We start from the raw sequence: 20,507 nt of genomic DNA on the forward strand, positions 1-20,507 counted from the left end.
TTTGTTTATAGAAATTAAATGGTGTAGAGTTTATCTATATTATTAGTGCTAAGAATAGGTATATGACTAAATATCTCTCTACTCTATGCTTGAAGGGATCCCAAGTGAACAATTCAAAGTAAGACCTTTTCTAGCTAGTCTTTTGGACTGGTATGAAGGGAAACTACTAAGACATAACCATGAAATTAAAGGGGTACTGCTCACATTACCAATTCCAATCTTCAGGTGCTGTGCTAGCATAAACAAGTCAACAGAAGTTAAACACTACTCAAATGTAATTTCATTTTCATCAATTTATAATAAAACCCTGACGTTATGTTCCAGGATATTATTGAATTTCAAGGGCCACTAGTATCAATTTGTTTGGTTCACTTGTCTTCTTCTTTTCTGGTTGCCATACATGGAAACTAGACCTTTAGAAGTTAGAACACCAAAAAAAAAAAAAAAAAATATATATATATATATATATATATATATTGATTATGAAGCAAAAGAGGAGAAAATGACCAAAATACATTGATTAATTCCTAATGTTGACCTAGGACCAAAGAAGAGGAAGGAAGGAATAATATTTTTGTTGACCGAGTAAAAAAATATGACAGAATTCTTGTGCATATAAATAGAAAGAGAGATACTTGCAGACATTCTTAAAAAATATATGAGTTCGAGTCCTAACATCTGTGTTATGTGTGTGAGTTTAGTATATTATCGCCCCTCTCAATAAGAAAGGTCCTCCAAAAAAATGTCTGGGTTTGCCCCTCTTTTTTATTTCTTGATCACAGTTTTAGTGTTGAGGGAAGGAATGGCATTTGGAAGAGCCAATAAACCAGAGAATGAACCCAGAATGGGCATAATAGGTGCAATTATAGATAACAGTTCAAGAATTGGCAAAGAAGAGAGAGTGGCAATTGAAATGGCAGTTGATGATTTTCATGCCACTGGAAATCAGAGATTGGCTCTGCACATAAGAAACTCTCAGAGGGAGGACCCCTTGCAGGCAGCACTTGCAGGTAGGCGTTTTCCCTTCCTAATTAATTAAGCTATATGTCTATGGTTTAAGCATAAGTTTTATATATGTTTATCAGTCTAACTATCTGGTAATTATGAATTCAGTCCATTTTTTTTATGTCTGCATTTTATTTTTCCCTCTTATTTGGTCTTTTAAATTTTTTGGCTTGAAAAATTCATAATAAGGTAAATAGTCGACTGCTATAGCTTCTGTAAGTGCTTTTCTCCAAGGCAATATTTATAATGAAAAGCATCTTACATTTCCAATGCCATTGCACTTATCAATTCTGCAGCTAGAGATCTTATAGATGGGCAGCAAGTGCAAGCCATTCTAGGACCACATACATGGGAAGAGACATCATTAGTAGTTAAGGTTGGCAGTGAGACTCATACCCCAATTGTCTCTTTTGCTGAGGCTACTCCAAAGTGGGCAACTGAGCTGTGGCCTTTTCTAGTTCAAGCTTCTCGTGACCGGTTGAAACAAATGGAAGCAATAGCTGATATAGTTCAGTCTTGGGAATGGCATCGAGTCACTGTAATTTACCAAGACAGAGATTCTTTGGCCAATGAAGTTTTACCTCATCTCTCTTATGCCTTGAGACAAGTTGGTGCAGAAATTAGCCATCTTGTAGCTCTCCAACCTTTTGCTTCTTCTTCATTAATAGAAGAGCTTGAGAAGATTCAAAAAGACCAATGTAGAGTCTTTGTTGTGCATTTGTCTGTGCCATTGGCGGCACAACTTTTTGAAAAGGCAAAAGAAATGAAGATGATGGAAAAGGATTATGTATGGATCACCACTGATCCTATAACAAGCCTTGTCAACTCCTTTAATGCCTCCAGCATCTCCTCAATGCAAGGGATCATCGGAGTCAAGAGCTACTTCCCCGAAAGTGGAAACCAATTTCAGGATTTTTATCATACGTTTTGTAGAAGGTTTAGATCAGAACATCCTGAAGAGGGTAACAATGAGCCTGGCATCTTTGCTGCTCAGGCTTACGATGCTGCAAGGGCAGTGGCTCTAGCTTCGACAGAAGGCAGCAAAGGGAGGAAACTGTTAGCAAAACTTTTGAGAAGTGATTTTCATGGCTTAAGTGGAAGAATCAAGTTCACTGACCAAAACTTAGCTCCACAACATGTATTTCAAATCATCAATGTTGTGGGAAGGAGTTACAGAGAACTAGGATACTGGTCAGATGGAACAAGATTCTCAAAGACTATTGGTGAAGGTGCTATTAACTACCCTTCTATGAAAGATTTGGGGCCAGTGGTTTGGCCAGGAGAGCCTTGGTATACTCCAAAAGGGTGGACTGTACCAATACAAGCAACCACGCTGAGAATTGGCGTGCCAAACGGATCAACATTCAAAGAGTATGTAAATGTGGAAAAAGATCCATTGGGAAATAACTTATCTTTCACTGGACTTGCAATAGATCTCTTCAAAGCGACCCTAGAGGAGCTGCCTTACCATTTGCCGTATGAGTTATGTCCTTTCAATGGCCGATATGATTCTTTAGTGGAGCAAATCCATTTACATGTAAGAGATTTACCTACTTTCTAGTCTCTTAACTTGATTAATTAGTTCCAAACTGCACATTTATATTTCAAGCACTAAGACTAATCTATCTTGACTTGGAACTGTCCATGCATTGGATCAGAAATTTGATGCTGTAGTTGGTGATGTAGCAATCGTGTCCCAGCGGTATGAGCATGCAGAATTCACACACCCCTATACCGAAGCAGGATTGGTAATGATAGTTCCAGTCATGTCCAAAACATGCAATAAAGCATGGTTATTCATGAGGCCTTTCACAAAACCCATGTGGGTACTCATAGGAGCCATCAATGTCTACAATGGCTTTGTTGTATGGTTGATAGAACGAAACCACTGCTCCGAACTCAAAGGTTCTGTGCTAAATCAAATAGGAAGCTTGATTTGGCTATCCTTCACCACTCTCTTCTCTTTACATGGTAATCAATATAAAAGTTCAATTTCAAATTTTTTCCTTTGAAAATTGGATTAGATTATATATGTACCTAATATCATTTACTCCATTTGACTGAGCAAAGGAGGTAAGCTGCATAGCAATTTGTCACGGATGACAATGGTTGTCTGGCTATTTATGGCACTAATCATCACACAGACATATACGGCTAACCTTGCAAGCATGCTCACTGTCCAGCAGCTTGAACCCACCATAACAGATGTTGACGCTTTGCGGCAAAGCAATGCCATGGTTGGTTATTGTAAGGGTTCCTTTGTTTCAGCCTATCTAAGTGAAGTCTTGGGCATCCACAACATTAAGGAGTTTGACTCCATAGAAGAATATGCTGAAGCTCTCAAAAGCGAAGTAATTGCTGCTGCTTTTATTGAAGCCCCTCTGGCCAAAATTTTCCTTCGAAAGTACTGCAACGTCTTCATGGAAGCTGGACCAACATTCAAAGTTGGAGGATTTGGATTTGTAATGCTCTAGCCTCTCGCGAAGTCAATCTCCTTACTTTTCGATTAAACTCTTATTTAAGTAAGAGATTGTGATAAACTTTTATGTCACAGGTATTTCCAAGAGGCTCTCCATTGGTTCCTGAGGTAACTGAAGCAATGCTAAAGGTAACTGAAATTGGTAAACTTCGAGATTTAGAGAACAGCATGCTGGCCTCTCTGAAGTGCTTGGACTTGGATGCACAAAAAGACAGTGGTGATCACAGTCTAAGCCCCAACAGCTTTTGGGTACTATTCGTATTCACGGGAGGGACATCAACAACTGCTCTTGTGGTTTACACTTTTTTCATTCATAAATCAGTGGCCGAATGCAAAACCAACTGGACGATCATGTTAGCCGCAATGAAAAAATGGGCCAATCCAAACAGGAGGTTCTCCAGAAGAGACAGTGATACCAATGCAGAAAGTCCTGCAATTGCTCCGAATGCCAGTGCCTTGCAGGCTCAAGTCTAAACATTAAAGAACATTGGACACAAAAGCAGCTAACCAAAAAGATTTTTTCCACTTACATTACGATAGATGACATAGAGTATAAGTCTTACCATATTGTACAAAGGGAAGCACAGTAAAGAGGGCACTAAACCACTGTATCAAATACATAGAATTGGCCAACTGTTCGATCGGTTAGGACCACTACCTGCCAGTGAGGGTTATTTGGAACCGCTGGCTCATCATTCAATACCATAGTTTAAACACTGTAACATAGTTCCGCGAGAAGAAAGAATCTTCAGTTAAGACTATAATTTGTGTATCTTCTATTGTTTTACAATTCCGGTCAGTTGTGTTATGCTTCAAACTGGTTGCAGAATTGTTACTTTAGAGGTCTGATTCTGAAACATTGTACAGACTGTTAAAAGTTAAGCTCGCATCCAAATCTCAAGCACCAGGAGAGATCTCTCATCATTTTCTTCACCATGGCCTCATCATTTGAATTTCCTTCATCATAGTAAATTCTACTAGGATGAAGTAAAAAAAATTTGGTGCCAACACTTACATGTGCAAGAATGTTAAGCTTGTGCCACTGCCTCAAGTACTAGAACACCAAAGCTAAAAACATTAGATTTCAATGAGAAGATCCCATCAATTTCATACTACGGAGACATGTAACCGCTGCAAAAGCGCTTCATGAATTGAGGAAATTGTTGTCAATTGAAGTGGTGTAGTAATCTATAAGCTGTATATTTTATATATATGGCCCTTACAATATCCCAATCACTCTATTTGCATTTGCTTCAGTTTCATCTCCTCCGAAATTCAAAACTTTGAATTCATTGTGTAATATCTAGCAATACATATCTACCCTTTAGATCATGACAGTGAATAAACCCAGTTCTGATTGAGACCAGTTTTGATTCATTGTGTATGAGACCAGTTCTGATTGAGACCAAATGAACCAGTATTCAAACCATGCACCAATATGGTCCCCACCTAGGAGAGAAAAAACCCAATGGACCTCTAGGTGTGGGGTTCTATCACAAAAGACGTTAAGGCAATTAGAAGTGGACCACCTATATTTAAACCGTAGATTATTATTGTATTATCTGATGTGGGACTTACACATCATGGCTTGCATGAGCCACCTACAGCAACAGACCTTCCCCTAAAAATCCAAAAAGAACTCAAAACTGTTAGGAAAAAACAATAAATATCTTATATTATAGGATCACTATATTAATGCACGATTATGAAATGTAGACAGTAGTAAAATACGAAAATTGTATAAATTAAATACAGAATACTGACTTTTATTGAAGATAGAGGCTTGCAGATTCGCAATGTCCTAAAGATAGAATTTCGCCTCTCCTCAGTGCTTGAAGTTCAACAGGCGTCTATCTCACAGGACTTGTGGTTTTATAACACAATTGCACACCTTCAAAATAGCAGTTAGTATTAGTTATACCTGTTCAAATTAAAACGAAAAGATAAGACTTTTGGTTTGAATTTAACTTCTATTAAAAGAAATTCATAAAATAAAATATTTTATTTTATTTTTGAGCTGGGTGTATTTCTTTTATTTTTCAGAGACCCCAAGGCCCAAGTCTTGATTATTTAAATATTATTATTAATTAAGCAAGCCAACCATGTATAACCTTCACTATCAAACCCATTAGCCCACCAACCTTTTGTTTCCTCCAATGTGAGACATTTGCTTTCAAACTTCCAACAAAAACAACTCTTAATTTAATTATTCTCAAATTTGACCGAAAAAGTTAATCACTTCCTTAGTCATATTTGAGGAAAGTAATTAGGATAATCAAACATTCTTCAACGCATTCCATCATTCAAGACTCTGCAGAATGAGGAATTAATCTAATGTTTTCTCTAATTGCTAGAACTGATGACTCAGAATAATTCAAAGACCATTGTTTTCAAAACTTTAGATCAGTCAACACGTATAGACCATAGACTGCAATGTGCAGAGTCTGCAGACCAACATTAATTCCCATATAATTAAACATGGTCTTGATATGTAACGTAAGCTTTCACCTTGTCTTCATAAAACAGTCCAAATAACATGAAGTTAAATGGCAAAGGCAACGCTCCTTGTTTAAACATAAAAAAGAATATGAACATGTCAAAGTAGCATTTAATTAATTTTCATGTACTTAAGTGGATGGTGAACGAGAGATATATTAATATGTATATATGAATCTTACTAGGAAATTGATCAAGTGGATTGTTCCACGTTTCACCCTACTATGGATGATCGGTGTTGACTTGCTTGAAATCTAAGTAATGAAGACAATGTCAACATGAATGCAGTTAACAATTACTGAAAGATGTCTTAAAAGATGTCTCAAGTACGAATCCTCATCTCTAATTGATTTAAATTAAAAATAAAATAAAAAACATTTACTGACAATCCCCGTCATGATATGCATTGGATGCTATACATTTTTCTGTCTCATTTCCTCTTCTTTTACCATCACATTTTTGTTTTTATCTTGTTCATGCCAATGCCATGACCAGATCGTAAACAATAACCTGAACACCATACATTCTGCAGATAGATTGGTCCTTACTGATCAAATGCAAAAGACACAAAAACCAATTCTTTGCATTGACTAGGACCCAAGTAAAGAAGGGAAACATTTTAATACTGAGTAAAAAATATCAGACCAACTTCATTTCTTATAAATAGGAAAAGAATCAATGCCATTGTTTGCCATATTTGCACAAAATGGACAAGTTTACTGCTTTGCTGTCCCTCATTGCCTTTGTTTTACTATTTAAACAAAGGCTGAGAGTTAATGGAATTACTGATACAACAAAGGATGACCACTTCAGCAGCCCATACATCAAGCGTTGCATAAGACACGTCAACTGCATCGACCACGCCGCATGCTTTCCTCATGTCTCGCTCATGTCCAAGTCAAGACATAGCGATCTAACACACCATCGGTTTACCCACACTTCTGTCGGTCATTCCTTTAGCGTTCACGATAGCCCCCATCCTCAAGCTATACACGCAAGCTGTTATACTTGCATGTCGCCCAAGCCTTGGCGACATATATATTCCGAATGTCCCACATAACCATCTATGCATTGCATGGGGTCGCAACCCATGCGTATCGGCATCCGAATATCTTCCTTCAATATTAGACAAGGCCGAACCCAAGCCAAGTCCATCGAGTATTGTCATATGTCTCGCTAGCCGATGGCATAGCGAATGCCATATGTTGACCTCACTTTTTCCAACGATGCGCAATACGAACGGCCCTGCGTGTTCGTACTGTCCTCGGGAATTCCTTTCCCTCGGAGGCACAGATTATCCTTCAACAATCTTATGCCCGCCCTTATGACTATCTCCAATGTCATAAGGATGCTCGCTTAGTGCCACAAGGGTGTAAGCACCAGTGGTGGTGGAGAGCATGACACCATGTCACCCCCTATATAGCATTTTATGCATTTAGCCTTCTGCCAGGAGGGAACATCACCTATGCACGAGGAGTCATAATTGGGCATAACTTCTTCATACGAACTCCGAATGGCAAACCGCCAGTTGCGTTTCATGCGTCTCGATATCACGAACATATTCCGTATTTTGGGTTTCCTCAGATTCCTCCCGTAACCTTCGGAAATACCCAAAATACCCTTCACAAGTGCAACTTGGCCAACACCAACCATTCTAGTTCTTAAGCTATCGCCCGTCCACACTTGGACTTACCTCATAAGCGCATAGATGTCCCAACGGAGTCACGGTAACACTTGTCTAAGTGCGACCCGTGACATTCTCCCCCACTGATAATGTCGACGCCCTCGTCGACGTGCCTCACTGCACCGCCGACTACGGAATCACGATAGCACTCACTTATGTGCGATCCGTGACATTCTCCCCCACTGATAATGGCGACGGCCTCGTCGACTTGCCTGCTGCATTGCTGCATAACAACACCATATAGGATTATCCTCTTCTCTTCGCTCCAAGGACCACAAAGCACCACTGCCTTAACCCTTTTCAACTTTCTCTTTCAAAGTTGTATTCCTTTCCCTCTTCTTGGGCCGAGACCTCTGTCTCTTGTCGCACTCAACCTCTGAACAATCACATAGCTCGTTGGTCAAGTACTTCCCCATTCTCCACATTCAAAGAGATGCACCCCGCTTGGGTGTTACTCGTAAGCCAACCGTGTGTCCTCCACGGCACCTCCATTTCGTGCATCTGCACTGCCATACCTTCATGGCATTCAAGGTTCTCCCCTACTTCTCGTCGGCACACCATCACTTCAGGGGGCCACTCCAGCAAAGTTCCACAACACTTAGGCCATAACAATTCACCAAGGTTAAACATCATCCCTACTACGAGTAGAACCACCTTACTACCACCGCCCTAAACTTGGACTCGGCAGAACCACTTCTATAGCATCCCCACGGGAACAAGTAAGATGTCAACACCCAAGTTACTCCAACTTTGCCTGCCATCAAGTGCGGACATACCCTATGTCCTTAGCAACCATGCCCCTAAGTAAGATTTCGGGATCCCCCTCTTTTGGAACACACCGTTGTTCCGGATATCAATCAGCAAACTTATGTCAAACATTGTGCCTCACACCTCCATTCTCAACAATTGTGAAAGCAACCACTTGAGTGACTCCCTCATCAAAGTCTAGCCCGTCAACAACTTACTCCCTCAATGGAGCCTAGCTCATCAGCGACTTACTCCCTTCGAAGACTGCACCGTCTTGGTCTTGAGCTTCCACAACTTTTCCACAAACAAGGCCTTGCACCATTCGTTCGACACTCATCTCCAACTGAATTCAATCCAATTACTGATGACATGTTATGGTTCGAGTATAGCCTACCTCCAGCACTCTCACCAAACTCACACTGCCATCTTCCTCAACCCTTAGCCTGGAACACGCAACATCACTTTGTCAACTGTGTCCCCTCCAAGGCTCCTCCATCTGTTTTGCGCCCGTGCGCTTGCCATACCTCAATGGCATTCGTGGGTCTCCCCCACTTATCTCGTCGACGCACCCTCCCGTCAACGTGCCTCCGAAGCGAAGCTCTACTACACTTTAGGCCTTCACACTTCACCAAGGTTTGATGTCATCCCTACTACAAGTAGAACCACCTAACATCGCCCAAACTTGAACTCGGTAGAACATACTTCTGTAGCATCCACAAGGGAACAAGTAAGACATCCTCCCTCTAGTTATTCTATCTTTGGCCTCCCATCAAGTGCGGACATACTGTGTCCTTAGCCACCATCTTCGCAAGAAAGACTCCGGGATCCACCTTTGGAACACTCCAGCATTCCGAATATTAGTTAGCAACCTTGTGTCAAACATTGCACTTCACCCATACGTTCTCCACAATTGCAAGAGCAGCCACTTGAGTGACTCCTTTGTTAAAGCTTAGTCCATCAGCAACTTACTCCCTCAATAGAGCCTAGTACGTCAGCAACTTACTTCCTTGAAAGACAGCCCCCTTTCGGCCTTCAGCCCTCACAAATCTTCCCCGAACAAAGGTCTCGCACTGTCTGCTCAACACTTGTTACCAACAAAGTTTGTCACAACCTTCAATGGTATGCCACGGTTCGAGTGCAAGCCAATCTTCAACACTCTCACCAAACTCGTGCTCCCATCCTCCCCACATCCTGAACTGAACAAGCAACATCACTTCATCACAAGCCAGTACCCCTGCCTACCCGCCTTCCGGGCGCTTGGTGCACGGATTAGAAAACTAGGCAACCGAGTAGCAAACCAACCATCATCCCACATCTTAGAGTCATCCTTCTTGATGTCTTCTCAAAACTTCGAGGCAAACTTTTGGATACCTTCACCCTTCCATAGGATCCAGCACCAAGACGGGTTTCCATCAACCGCCACACAACTTGATTCCAACAATCATCTACAGTGACGTTGGGGTTCTTCATCCAACTTCACAAGTCCACTACCCATCACAGGCAATGACCTGCTACCTTGCTATCAAAGTTGTCTCATCACCAATCTCTTCTAGGTACGAATCTCTCACACCGAAACCACCATCTGAATCGATCAGTTCTTCGACATCCTTCTCTGAACTACCATCTGTCATGGAGCTCTGATACCATCTGAGCTCTCGCTCTGATACCATCTGTCACGGGACGAGCGAGCGGCGCTGCGCGGCGCGAACGGCAAACAAAATTCTCGCCACTTTCTTGCGCGTGTCCCGGGATCCACCGCCGGATCGGTCAGTTTTCTCCCACTTCATGATCTACATGACTCTCACAACTCCGCGAGAGGTTTACCTTCAAGTGTCGTCTCTTACTAGACAACGAGTCACACTACCGTGAGACAATACAATCACTCCGCATCCGGCAACGAACCCTCGACGCCCATACATCAAGCGTTGCATAAGACACGTCAACTGCATCGACCACGCCGCATGCTTTCCTCATGTCTCGCTCATGTCCAAGTCAAGACATAGCGATCTAACACACCATCGGTTTACCCACACTTCTGTCGGTCATTCCTTTAGCGTTCACGATAGCCCACATCCTCAAGCTATACACGCAAGCTGTCATACTTGCATGTCGCCCAAGCCTTGGCGACATATATATTCCGAATGTCCCACATAACCATCTATGCATTGCATTGGGTCGCAACCCATGCGTACCGGCATCCGAATATCTTCCTTCAATATTAGACAAGGCCGAACCCAAGCCAAGTCCATCGAGTATTGTCATATGCCTCGCTAGTCGATGGCATAGCGAACGCCATATGTTGACCTCACTCTTTCCAACGATGCGCAATACGAACGGCCCCGCGTGTTCGTACTGTCCTCGGGAATTCCTTTCCTTCGGAGGCACAGATTATCCTTCAACAATCTTATGCCCGCCCTTATGACTATCTCCAATGTCATAAGGATGCTCGCTTAGTGCCACAAGGGTGTAAGCACCAGGGGTGGTGGAGAGCATGACACCATGTCACCCCCTAGATAGCATTTTATGCATTTAGCCTTCTGCCAGGAGGGAACATCACCTATGCACGAGGAGTCATAATTGGGCATAACTTCTTCATACGAACTCCGAATGGCAAACAGTCAGTTGCGTTTCCTGCATCTCGACATCACGAACATTTTGGTATTCTTGGTTCCCTCAGGTTCCTCCCGTAACCTTCAAAAATACCCAAAATACCCTTCACAAGTGCAACTTGGCCAACACCAACCATTCCAGCTCTTAAGCTATCACCTGTCCACACTTAGACTACCTCATAAGCGCATAGATGCCCTAACGGAGTCACGGTAGCACTTGTCTAAGTGTAACCCGTGACACTTGGCAGGCAGCTCTTGCAGGTATTTTTTTTTTTTTTTTTTTTTTTTTTTTTTTTTTCTTCTCCACCTCTAATTCAACTGTGTTCTTAGCAAAAGTTTGTTTTATTTTATCTAAGAATTGTATAGAGTAATCAATCAAAGATAGCTTACTATATTAGGTTCTTTCAAACTCCCTACCACAGTCTGGTTGTCTTCCTCTTTTAGCCAACAAGGATATCTCATAGGATACATGATGTAGCACTATTTCTATAACTAGTTCTTTGAATTTTTGTTTGCAAAAGCAAGAACTACATATATGCAATTCCAATGTCCCTTACATTGATTAAATTAAAATGCAGCAAGAGATCTTATTGATACACATCAAGTGCAAGCAATTCTTGGTCCACAAACATGGGAAGAGGGGTATCGTTAGATTAGAACTCAGAGTCATATTCCGATTGTTTCTTTAGCTGATGCAACTCCAAAGTGGGAAACCGAGCTGTGGACCTTTCTAGTTCAAGCTTCACCAAACCAATTAAAGCAAATGGAAGCCATAGCAGCAATGATTCAATCTTGGGAGTGGCATCAAGTCACCATAATATACGAAGAAAAAGACTTTGCAGCTACAGCAGTTTTAAGCCATCTTTCTAATGCTCTTAAAGAAGTAGGCGCAGAAATTAGCCATTATGTAGCTCTCCCATCTTTAGCTTCATCATGGTCAGAGCATCTTGAGAGACTTAAGATCAGCCAAAATAGAGTGTTTGTGGTCCACTTGTCCTTGCCATTGGCAATTGAGCTATTTGAGAAGGCAAAAAGAATGAAAATGATGGAAAAGGATTGTGTATGGATCATTACTGATCCCTTTGCAAGCCTTGTCCTTTCCTTGAATGCCTCCACCATCTCCTCAATGCAAGGAATTGTTGGAGTAAAGAGCTACATCCCTAAAAATGAACCCCATTTTCGGGATTTTCACAATAAACTTTGTCAGCGGTTTAGTTTAGAGTATCCTGAAGAGGACAACCATGAACCAAGCATTTTTGCAGCGCAGGCTTATGATGCAGCGTGGACTGTGGCTCTTGCAATGAGGGAGAAGAAGCAGGGAAGGCAGCAAATTTTATCAAACATTTTGCAAAGTGATTTTCATGGCTTAAGCGGGAAGGTTCAGTTTACCGACCAAACGATATCTCCAGCACATACATTTCAGATCGTCAATGTGATGGGAGAGAGCTACATAGAACTTGGTTTCTGGTCAGATGGACTAGGTTTCTCGCAGACTATTGGTGAAAGTGCTACCTTTAGCTCTTCCATGAATGGCTTGGGGCAAGTTTTTTGGCCAGGGAGGGCTCGGGATACGCCAAAAGGATGGAGTCCACCAACAAGTGCCAATCCACTTAAAATTGGAGTGCCAACCAGAGCAACATTGAAACAATATTTGAAGGCGGAAGTGCAACAAGATTACTTGGGAAATAACATCTCTTTCTCTTATAAAGGACTTGCCATTGATCTCTTTACAGCCTCTTTACAAGAATTGCCATTTGATTTGCCGTACAAATTTGTTCCCTTCAATGGAACATTTGATGCTTTAGTAGAGGTTGATTGCAGGATTATATACATTGTCAAACAAATGATACTAATCACAATTGCTTTTTTCAATTTTGAATGGATTGAAGCAGAAGTTTGATGCAGCAGTTGGTAGTATAGCTATAGTAGCCAAGAGATATCAGCATGAAGAATTTACAGTTCCCTACACTGAACCCGGAATGGTAATGATAGTACCCGTTCGAACACGAAAGAAAGCATGGTTATTCATAAAGCCATTCACAAACGCAATATGGGTTATAATAGGAGTCACAAGTATCTACAATGGCTTTGTCATATGGTTGATAGAGCGAAACAACTGCCCTGAACTCAAAGGCTCCATCTCAAAACAAATAGGGACCATGATTTGGTTAGCCTTTAGCACTCTCTTCTCCTTAAATGGTAAGAGCAAAACTTATTTATCTTCATTCGAGAATCTCTTCACAAGCTTTAACTTTGAAGCTTATCTCAAAGCATCGATTAGTTGTCTCTTTTGATTAACTTTTGTTGATTGATTGAACTAAGGGAACAAATTTAGTAGCAATTTGTCACGGATTACAATGGTTGTGTGGCTGTTCGTGGCGCTAGTTATCACGCAGACTTATACAGCTAACCTCGCGAGTTTGCTGACAGTATCAAAGCTTGAACCGACTGTAGTTGATGTAGCGTCACTGCAAAATAGCAATGCCATGGTTGGTTGTTCTGGAGTATCCTATATTTGGAAATATCTGCAGGAAGTGTTGCACTTCCATCCCAACAACATCAAGAATTTCTCCTCCGGTGATCAGTATGCTCCAGCCTTTAGAAGCAAAGAAATTTCAGCCATTTTTCTTGATCGTGCTTTGGCCAAAGTCTTCCTTGCAGAAAACTGCAAAAGCTTTACCATGACTGGGCCGACATACAAAAATGGAGGATTTGGATTTGTAACTTTCTATCTTAGAAGTTTTTTCATTTGCACTATTTAGTACACATTTCTACAACAAAATGCATGATGTGATTTAATGAACTTCTTGCTTGTGCTGTAGGCTTTTCCAAGGGGATCTCAATTGCTTCCTAGTGTAAGTCAATCAATGCTCAAGGTATCCGAAAGTGGTAAGCTTCAAGATTTAGAGAATGCCATGCTTGCATCTGAGAAGTGCACAGACATAGAACCAGATGATGAACCTCCTAGTCTTAGTCTTAGCCCCAGTTACTTTTGGGTGTTATTCGTTTTCACGGGAGGCACATCTTCGATGGCTCTTGCGATCTACATCTTTCGTGCATGCATTTCTGTGTCTGAACATAAAGCTATCTGCAAGTTAATGATGGCTGTATTGAAACAGTGGTGGAATAAAAAGAGACGGTTCTCAAGAAGAGTAAGTGAAATTGCAGAAAGTACTCCTGGAAATCCTCCAAATGCATCTAACTCGCAATCTGGTGAAGTCTAGCCATTGTAAGGCCATTGCCAAGAAATTATGAACATATTCTCAAATATTTCACTGACATCAGAACAGGTACACAATGTTGCATAGAAATTGATGTTCCGCTTACATTCAAATTAAGAGTAGTGATGTGCCTTGATAAACACAACATTTTTGGTTGAAAAAGTTGATTTGGGGTGTAACCCTTATACAGTTGTATTTAAAGCATATATGCAGTTGCCTAACCTTAAATTTCGAGGTTGATGAATCAAATTGAACACGAAATAATTCGGGTTAGTGTGAATTTATTTGTTATGATTCAACAGGTAGGATTAAAATCTAATCTCAAGAGCACATCAAATTATTAGACCCAAGGGAAAAGAAAATCACACAAAAGGATACAACAATCAGATATAGTGGACAAATTCTTCTTCAATGACTCTTGTGCAAGTGATGGTGGCTTCACAAGTCAAGTTTGGACTTAAATCATAACTGTCAAAGGCATGAGGTCAGTCCTAATATAAAATACAAGAAGGGCCAAATCCCTTAAAACCCTAAAATAACTCATGTTTATTCATATTTAAGGTTTTAGTCATATTTGAGGAAATACATTAAAAGTAAAGTAAATTTAGGTTTAGCCACAAAAAAACTTTTACTTTTAGAAAAAGTCAAAACTTTTTCAAAAAAAACAGAAAAACTTCTCAACTTTTAAATCAAAAACATGTAAATATGATTGATTCCTTAGGAAATCCAAAAATAAATAAGGGCAATTTTGTCCATTTTAACTTCTTTTAAAAAATTTCTCTCTCCTTTGGGCTTTTCCAAAGTATGGCAAAACATTTCTATTTGCAAGAACTGATGACTTGGAACAATTCAAAGACCCATGATTTTCTAAACTTTCAACAGTTTAGACCAACAGGTACTTAGAACCCTATTTTCAAAACTTGCAATAGTTTAGACCACTATTTTGTTATTTTTGTATGTATCTTGTCTTCTTCATAAACGTTACAATCCAAAGAACATGAACTTGAATGCCAAGGCAACGGTGCTTGTTCAAACATGAAAAAGAATAGCTTTCAAAATGAACATGTCTAAGTAGGACTTATTTTTTATCTACTTAACTGCATAAATATATTTATATATATAGATCTTACTAGAAACTGATCAAGTAGTCATTCCACGTTCAACCGTACTATATATAATTGATGTTGACTTGCTTGGAAATTAAGTAACCAATTTAATTGCTGTTAATTTACAGCGACTATAACTTGAAAGAGGACCCAAGTTCAAATCCCCCTCCCTATTCATCACGAAAAGAAATTGCTAATTCACGGCATTATTACTATCTCATCTTTGTTTTTGTCTTGTTAATGACCAGGAAAGTAAACCATAATTGCTGAACACCACACATTCTGCAGAGAGATTTGATCCTTAGTGATCAAAAGAAAAAGACAGGAAAGACAAATCCTTGCATTGACTAGTACCCAAAAAAACGAAGGGAGTCATTTTATAGGCATAAAAGAATGTGAGACCAATTCTATTTCTTATAAACAGGAAAACAAACAAAGCCATTGCTTGCCATATTTGCACAGAATGGATAACTTCTCAGCTTTTCTCTCCTTCATGGCCTTTGTTTTACTACTTAAACAAATTTTGATAGTTGATGGAATTAGTGACACAACAAAGGATGATGGTTTCGTAGGCATACTAGGCGCCATTGTAGACAACAGTTCTCGAATTGGCAAAGAAGAGGGCATTGCAATGCAGATCGCAGTGGAGGATTTCATTAACACAAGCAATCAGCCTTTGGATTTGAAGATCAGAAACTCTCAAGGGGACCCCCTGCAGGCAGCTCTTGCAGGTACCTCCTTTTTTTTTTCCTTTTTTTTTTTCCTCTTTACTGTTAAGCTGTGTGTTGAGCAGAAATTTGTGTACATAATATGACAACTCTCTCACAAAACATGTTTCAATGATGAAACCTTCACGCTTCCTTATTTAACCCTTTAGACCAAACAGGAAAACTAGATCATGTATCCATTTTTCTTGCTTGAAAATATAAAACTGAAGAGGATCACGCAACATAAAATTTTACAGAGTGTATTGTTCTATGACAAAGACAAGTCTTGGGGCAAGCCAAACTTGAAAACTAAAACAAAAAATTATCAGCTTATAATTTATAAATAAATAAATAATTGCAATTTTAAATAAAATATTATGGTTTGTAAATGGTATTGTATCTCAATTCCGTTTCACCACTTCTTGCGTTTGCCGGTGTTGAATAATATAAGTCCCACATCGAAAACTTAACTAAATAAAATATAATATATAATGAATGGTACCACTACTAATATCATTGTGGCTTTTTGTGATAAAACCTCACACTTATTGGGCTTTGTAGATGGTTAAGTTGGGGACAATATCAGTGTTGTTAGTAGTCGGTCACTAGCCCAACACGTGGTGAACAATGTGAAACACATTTTTCAACAACTTCATCTCATCAAGTATATGCTTGATTGTGCACCACTAAGCCAAAAGTATATTCTCCTCAACTAAGCCCATTATCATGAGTTGCTGCGAGTCCTTTTACATCCCAGCAAGTTAGTCATTTTGGTTATTTTATATATATTAGGGTAAATTAATAATTCAATAAATAGTTTAGTAGTATGGTGTACTTAGTTAATTTTAGGATTCATTTCGCAACACTCATAAAATATAACATATAATGAATAGTTCCACTACCAATATCACTGAGACATTTTGTCATAAAACCCCACACCTATTGAGCTTTGTACGTGGTTAAGTTGGAGAATATATCGGTGTTACTAATAGTGGGTCACTGACCCATCTCTCTAAAATTTAAGAGCCAGAAGGACCAGTGCAACTCTCCCTGCTTGTGTGACACAACAAGTCTACTGATGCACTATTGATTTCGGGTGCAGGATATCTAGTACGACGAAAAACTTATAAATTCAATTTTGACACATTTTTGTATGACATACTTGGAACTTAATGGTAATTTCTTAGTTTAACCATTCCGCTGCTAAGAATCTTTATCATGTAGCAAGAAATACGGATACTCACCATAGTACCATTGCTATTACTAATCCCTGGAAGTTGTGTATGCAAAAGCAAGAAATATAAAATTTAAATGCCATTACATTGATCAAATTGCAGCCAGAAGTCTTATCAGTACGGATCAAGTGCAAGCAATTCTTGGTCCACAAACATGGGAAGAGGTGTCGTTAGTCGCTGAGATTGGAAGTAAGAGTCACATTCCTATTATGTCTTTAGCTGATGCAACTCCAGTGTGGGCAACAGAACTGTGCACCTTTCTAGTTCAAGCTTCACCAAACAAGTTAAAGCAAATGGAAGCAATAGCAGCTATAGTTCAAAGGTGGGAGTGGCGTCAAGTCACCATAATCTATGAAGACAAAGACTTTTCAGCCCCAGCAGTGCTAAGCCATCTATCTGATGCTCTCCAAGAAGTAGGTGCAGAAATTAGCCATTATTTAGCCATCCTGCCTTTTGCTTCTTCATCATTGTCAGAGGAACTTCAGAGGCTTAAGAGCAGCCAATTTAGAGTGTTTGTCGTCCACTTGTCATTGCCGGTTGCAGTTGAGCTATTTGAGAAGGCAAAAATAATGAACATGATGGAAAAGGATTACGTATGGATCATTATAGATCCTTTTGCAAGCCTTGTCCATTCCTTCAATGCCTCTACCATCTCCTCAATGCAAGGAGTTGTTGGAGTAAAGAGCTACCTCCCTGAAAATGAGTCCCATTTTCAGGATTTTCGCTATAAATTTCGCCAGCGGTTTAGCTCAGAGCATCCTGAGGAGGTCAACCATGAACCAAGCATTTTTGCAGCACAGGCTTATGATTTAACATGGACAGTGGCCCTTGCAATGAGCAAGAAGCGGCAGGGAAGGCAGCAAATTATATCAAACATTTTGCAAAGTGATGTTGATGGCTTAAGCGGGAAGATTAATTTTACTGACCAAACAATAGCTCCAGCACATACATTTCAGATCATCAATATGAAGGGAGAGAGCTACAAAGAACTTGGTTTCTGGTCAGATGGACGAGGTTTCTCAGAGACAATTGGTGAAAGTGATACATTTAAATCTTCCATGAACGCTTTGGGGCAAGTTTTTTGGCCAGGGGGGATTCAGGGTACCCCGAAAGGATGGAGTCCACCAACAAGTGCCAATCCACTTAAAATTGGTGTTCCAACCAGAGCATCTTTCAAACAATATGTAGAAGTGGAAATGGAAAAAGATCACTTGGGAAATAACATCTCTTTCTCTTATAAAGGACTTGCAATTGATGTCTTTAAAGCCACTCTAGAAGAATTGCCATTTGATTTGCTATACAATTTTTTTCCCTTCAATGGCACATTTGATGCTTTAGTGGAGCAAATTCATTTAAAGGTAAGAGGTTGATTGCAGGATTATATACATTGTCCAACAACTGGTACTAATCACAACTTGTTTTTCCAATTTTCAATGGATTGATGCAGAACTTTGATGCCGCAGTTGGTAGTATATCGATACTAGCCAACCGATATCAGCATGCAGAATTCACAGCACCTTACACTGAATGCGGACTGGTAATGGTAGTACCCGTTCGTTCAAGAACACGAGAGAAAGCATGGTTATTCATAAAGCCCTTCACAAACGCCATGTGGGTTTTAATAGGAGCCACAAGTATCTACAATGGCTTTGTTATATGGTTGATAGAGAGAAACCACTGCCCTGAATTCAAAGGCTCCATCTCAAATCAAGTAGGAACCTTGATTTGGTTAGCCTTCAGCACTCTTTTCTCCTTGAATAGTAAGAACAAAACTCATTTGCTTCATTCATAGAATTCCTTCACAAGCTTTAACTTCGAAACTCATCTCAAAACATCAACTAATTATCTATCTTTCACTGATTGAACAAAGGGAACAAGTTGAAAAGCAATCTGTCACGGATCACAATGGTCGTGTGGCTGTTCATGGCTCTAGTTATCACGCAGACTTACACCGCTAAGCTCGCCAGCTTGCTGACTCTGCCGCAGCTTGAACCGACTGTGGTTGATGTTTTTGCATTGCAAAACAGCAATGCAATGGTTGGTTGTGCCGGAGCATCGTATACTTCGAAATATCTGGAGGAAGTTTTGCACTTCCGCCACAACAACATCAAGAACTTCTCCAGGGCTGATGAGTACGCTCCAGCCCTCAGAAGAAGAGAAGTTGCAGCCCTCTTTCTTGACCTTCCTTTGGCCAAAGTGTTCCTTGCAGAAAACTGCAAAAGCTTCACCATGACTGGACCTACATACAAAGTTGGGGGATTTGGATTTGTAAATTTTCTATCTAATTCTAAAGAAGCTTTTCTCATTTGAGCAACTACACATTTCTGCAACAAAATGCATGGTGGGATTTATTCATTTAATCAAGTTTCTTGCTTGTTCTGCAGGCATTTGCAAGGGGATCTCAGTTGCTTCCTAATGTAACTCAAGCAATGCTGAAGGCCTCCGAAAACGGAACGGTTCGAGACCTAGAAAAAAACATGCTTGCTTCTCAGAAGTGCATGGACATGGACCTAGAGGATGACCGTCTTAGTCTTAGTCTCAACCCCAGTTACTTCTGGGTGTTGTTCCTTTTCACGGGAGGCACATCCTCCATGGCTCTTGCCATCTACATCTTTCGTGCTTATAATTCCATGTCCATGTCTGAACACAATGTTAGCTGGAAGTTGATGATGTCTGTAATGAAACACTGGGGGAATCAAAGGGGGCGGTTCTCAAGAAAAGTGAGTGATATTGCTCAAACTACTCCTACAAATTCTCCAAATGCAACTGAGTACTGATCTTCAATCTGGTCAAATGTAGTCATTGTACATAAAGGCCATTGCCATGAAATTAATTAAGCACAGCGGGAGTTACCCGCTAATCGATTAGTAATTTAATTCGCATTAATTATCCATTGGACTTACTTCAATTTTAATTCCTTGTTCAGCTAAATACAAGTTATACAATGATGTAAGACATGAACTTCTGCATCCAAATTTAGGACACAAGCACAACAAAAGGTTGATTAGTGTCGAGTCATTTTATACGATTATTAATTCAATAAATCAAATTACAATCTAGTCTTACGACCTTAACTTAAAATAATGTTACTCAGAACAATACAAATATCACTCCATTGTCACCCACCCTTAAATACAGAATTTACTGAAAGAGTAGGTGTATGCTGGCAGATTTGGCAAACAATTCAAGATGCATTTTGAATGTTAAATAAATTTTTA

At 40.0% G+C, this 20,507-nt stretch overlaps 2 protein-coding genes and 1 pseudogene across 2 annotated transcripts; all 3 read left to right on the forward strand.

Moving 5' to 3' along the window:
• The first annotated feature begins 742 nt into the window (after window positions 1-742).
• LOC117626654 (glutamate receptor 2.8-like) lies at window positions 743-3,958 on the forward strand. The gene is made up of 5 exons (XM_034358444.1): window positions 743-1,010; window positions 1,302-2,542; window positions 2,664-2,976; window positions 3,076-3,467; window positions 3,560-3,958. The coding sequence occupies exons 1-5, from the start codon at window positions 743-745 to the stop codon at window positions 3,956-3,958; spliced, it is 2,613 nt and encodes an 870-aa protein (XP_034214335.1).
• A 7,060-nt stretch (window positions 3,959-11,018) lies between these two features.
• Window positions 11,019-14,244, forward strand: LOC117625339 (annotated as a pseudogene).
• A 1,566-nt stretch (window positions 14,245-15,810) lies between these two features.
• Window positions 15,811-20,226, forward strand: LOC117625340 (glutamate receptor 2.8-like). Its single transcript, XM_034356913.1, has 5 exons — window positions 15,811-16,078; window positions 17,392-18,647; window positions 18,737-19,049; window positions 19,160-19,557; window positions 19,674-20,226. The coding sequence occupies exons 1-5, from the start codon at window positions 15,811-15,813 to the stop codon at window positions 20,064-20,066; spliced, it is 2,628 nt and encodes an 875-aa protein (XP_034212804.1). The 3' UTR covers window positions 20,067-20,226.
• Window positions 20,227-20,507: the final 281 nt, after the last annotated feature.

Source organism: Prunus dulcis, chromosome 4, assembly GCF_902201215.1.
Source record: "Prunus dulcis chromosome 4, ALMONDv2, whole genome shotgun sequence".
Classification (NCBI taxonomy): domain Eukaryota; kingdom Viridiplantae; phylum Streptophyta; class Magnoliopsida; order Rosales; family Rosaceae; genus Prunus; species Prunus dulcis.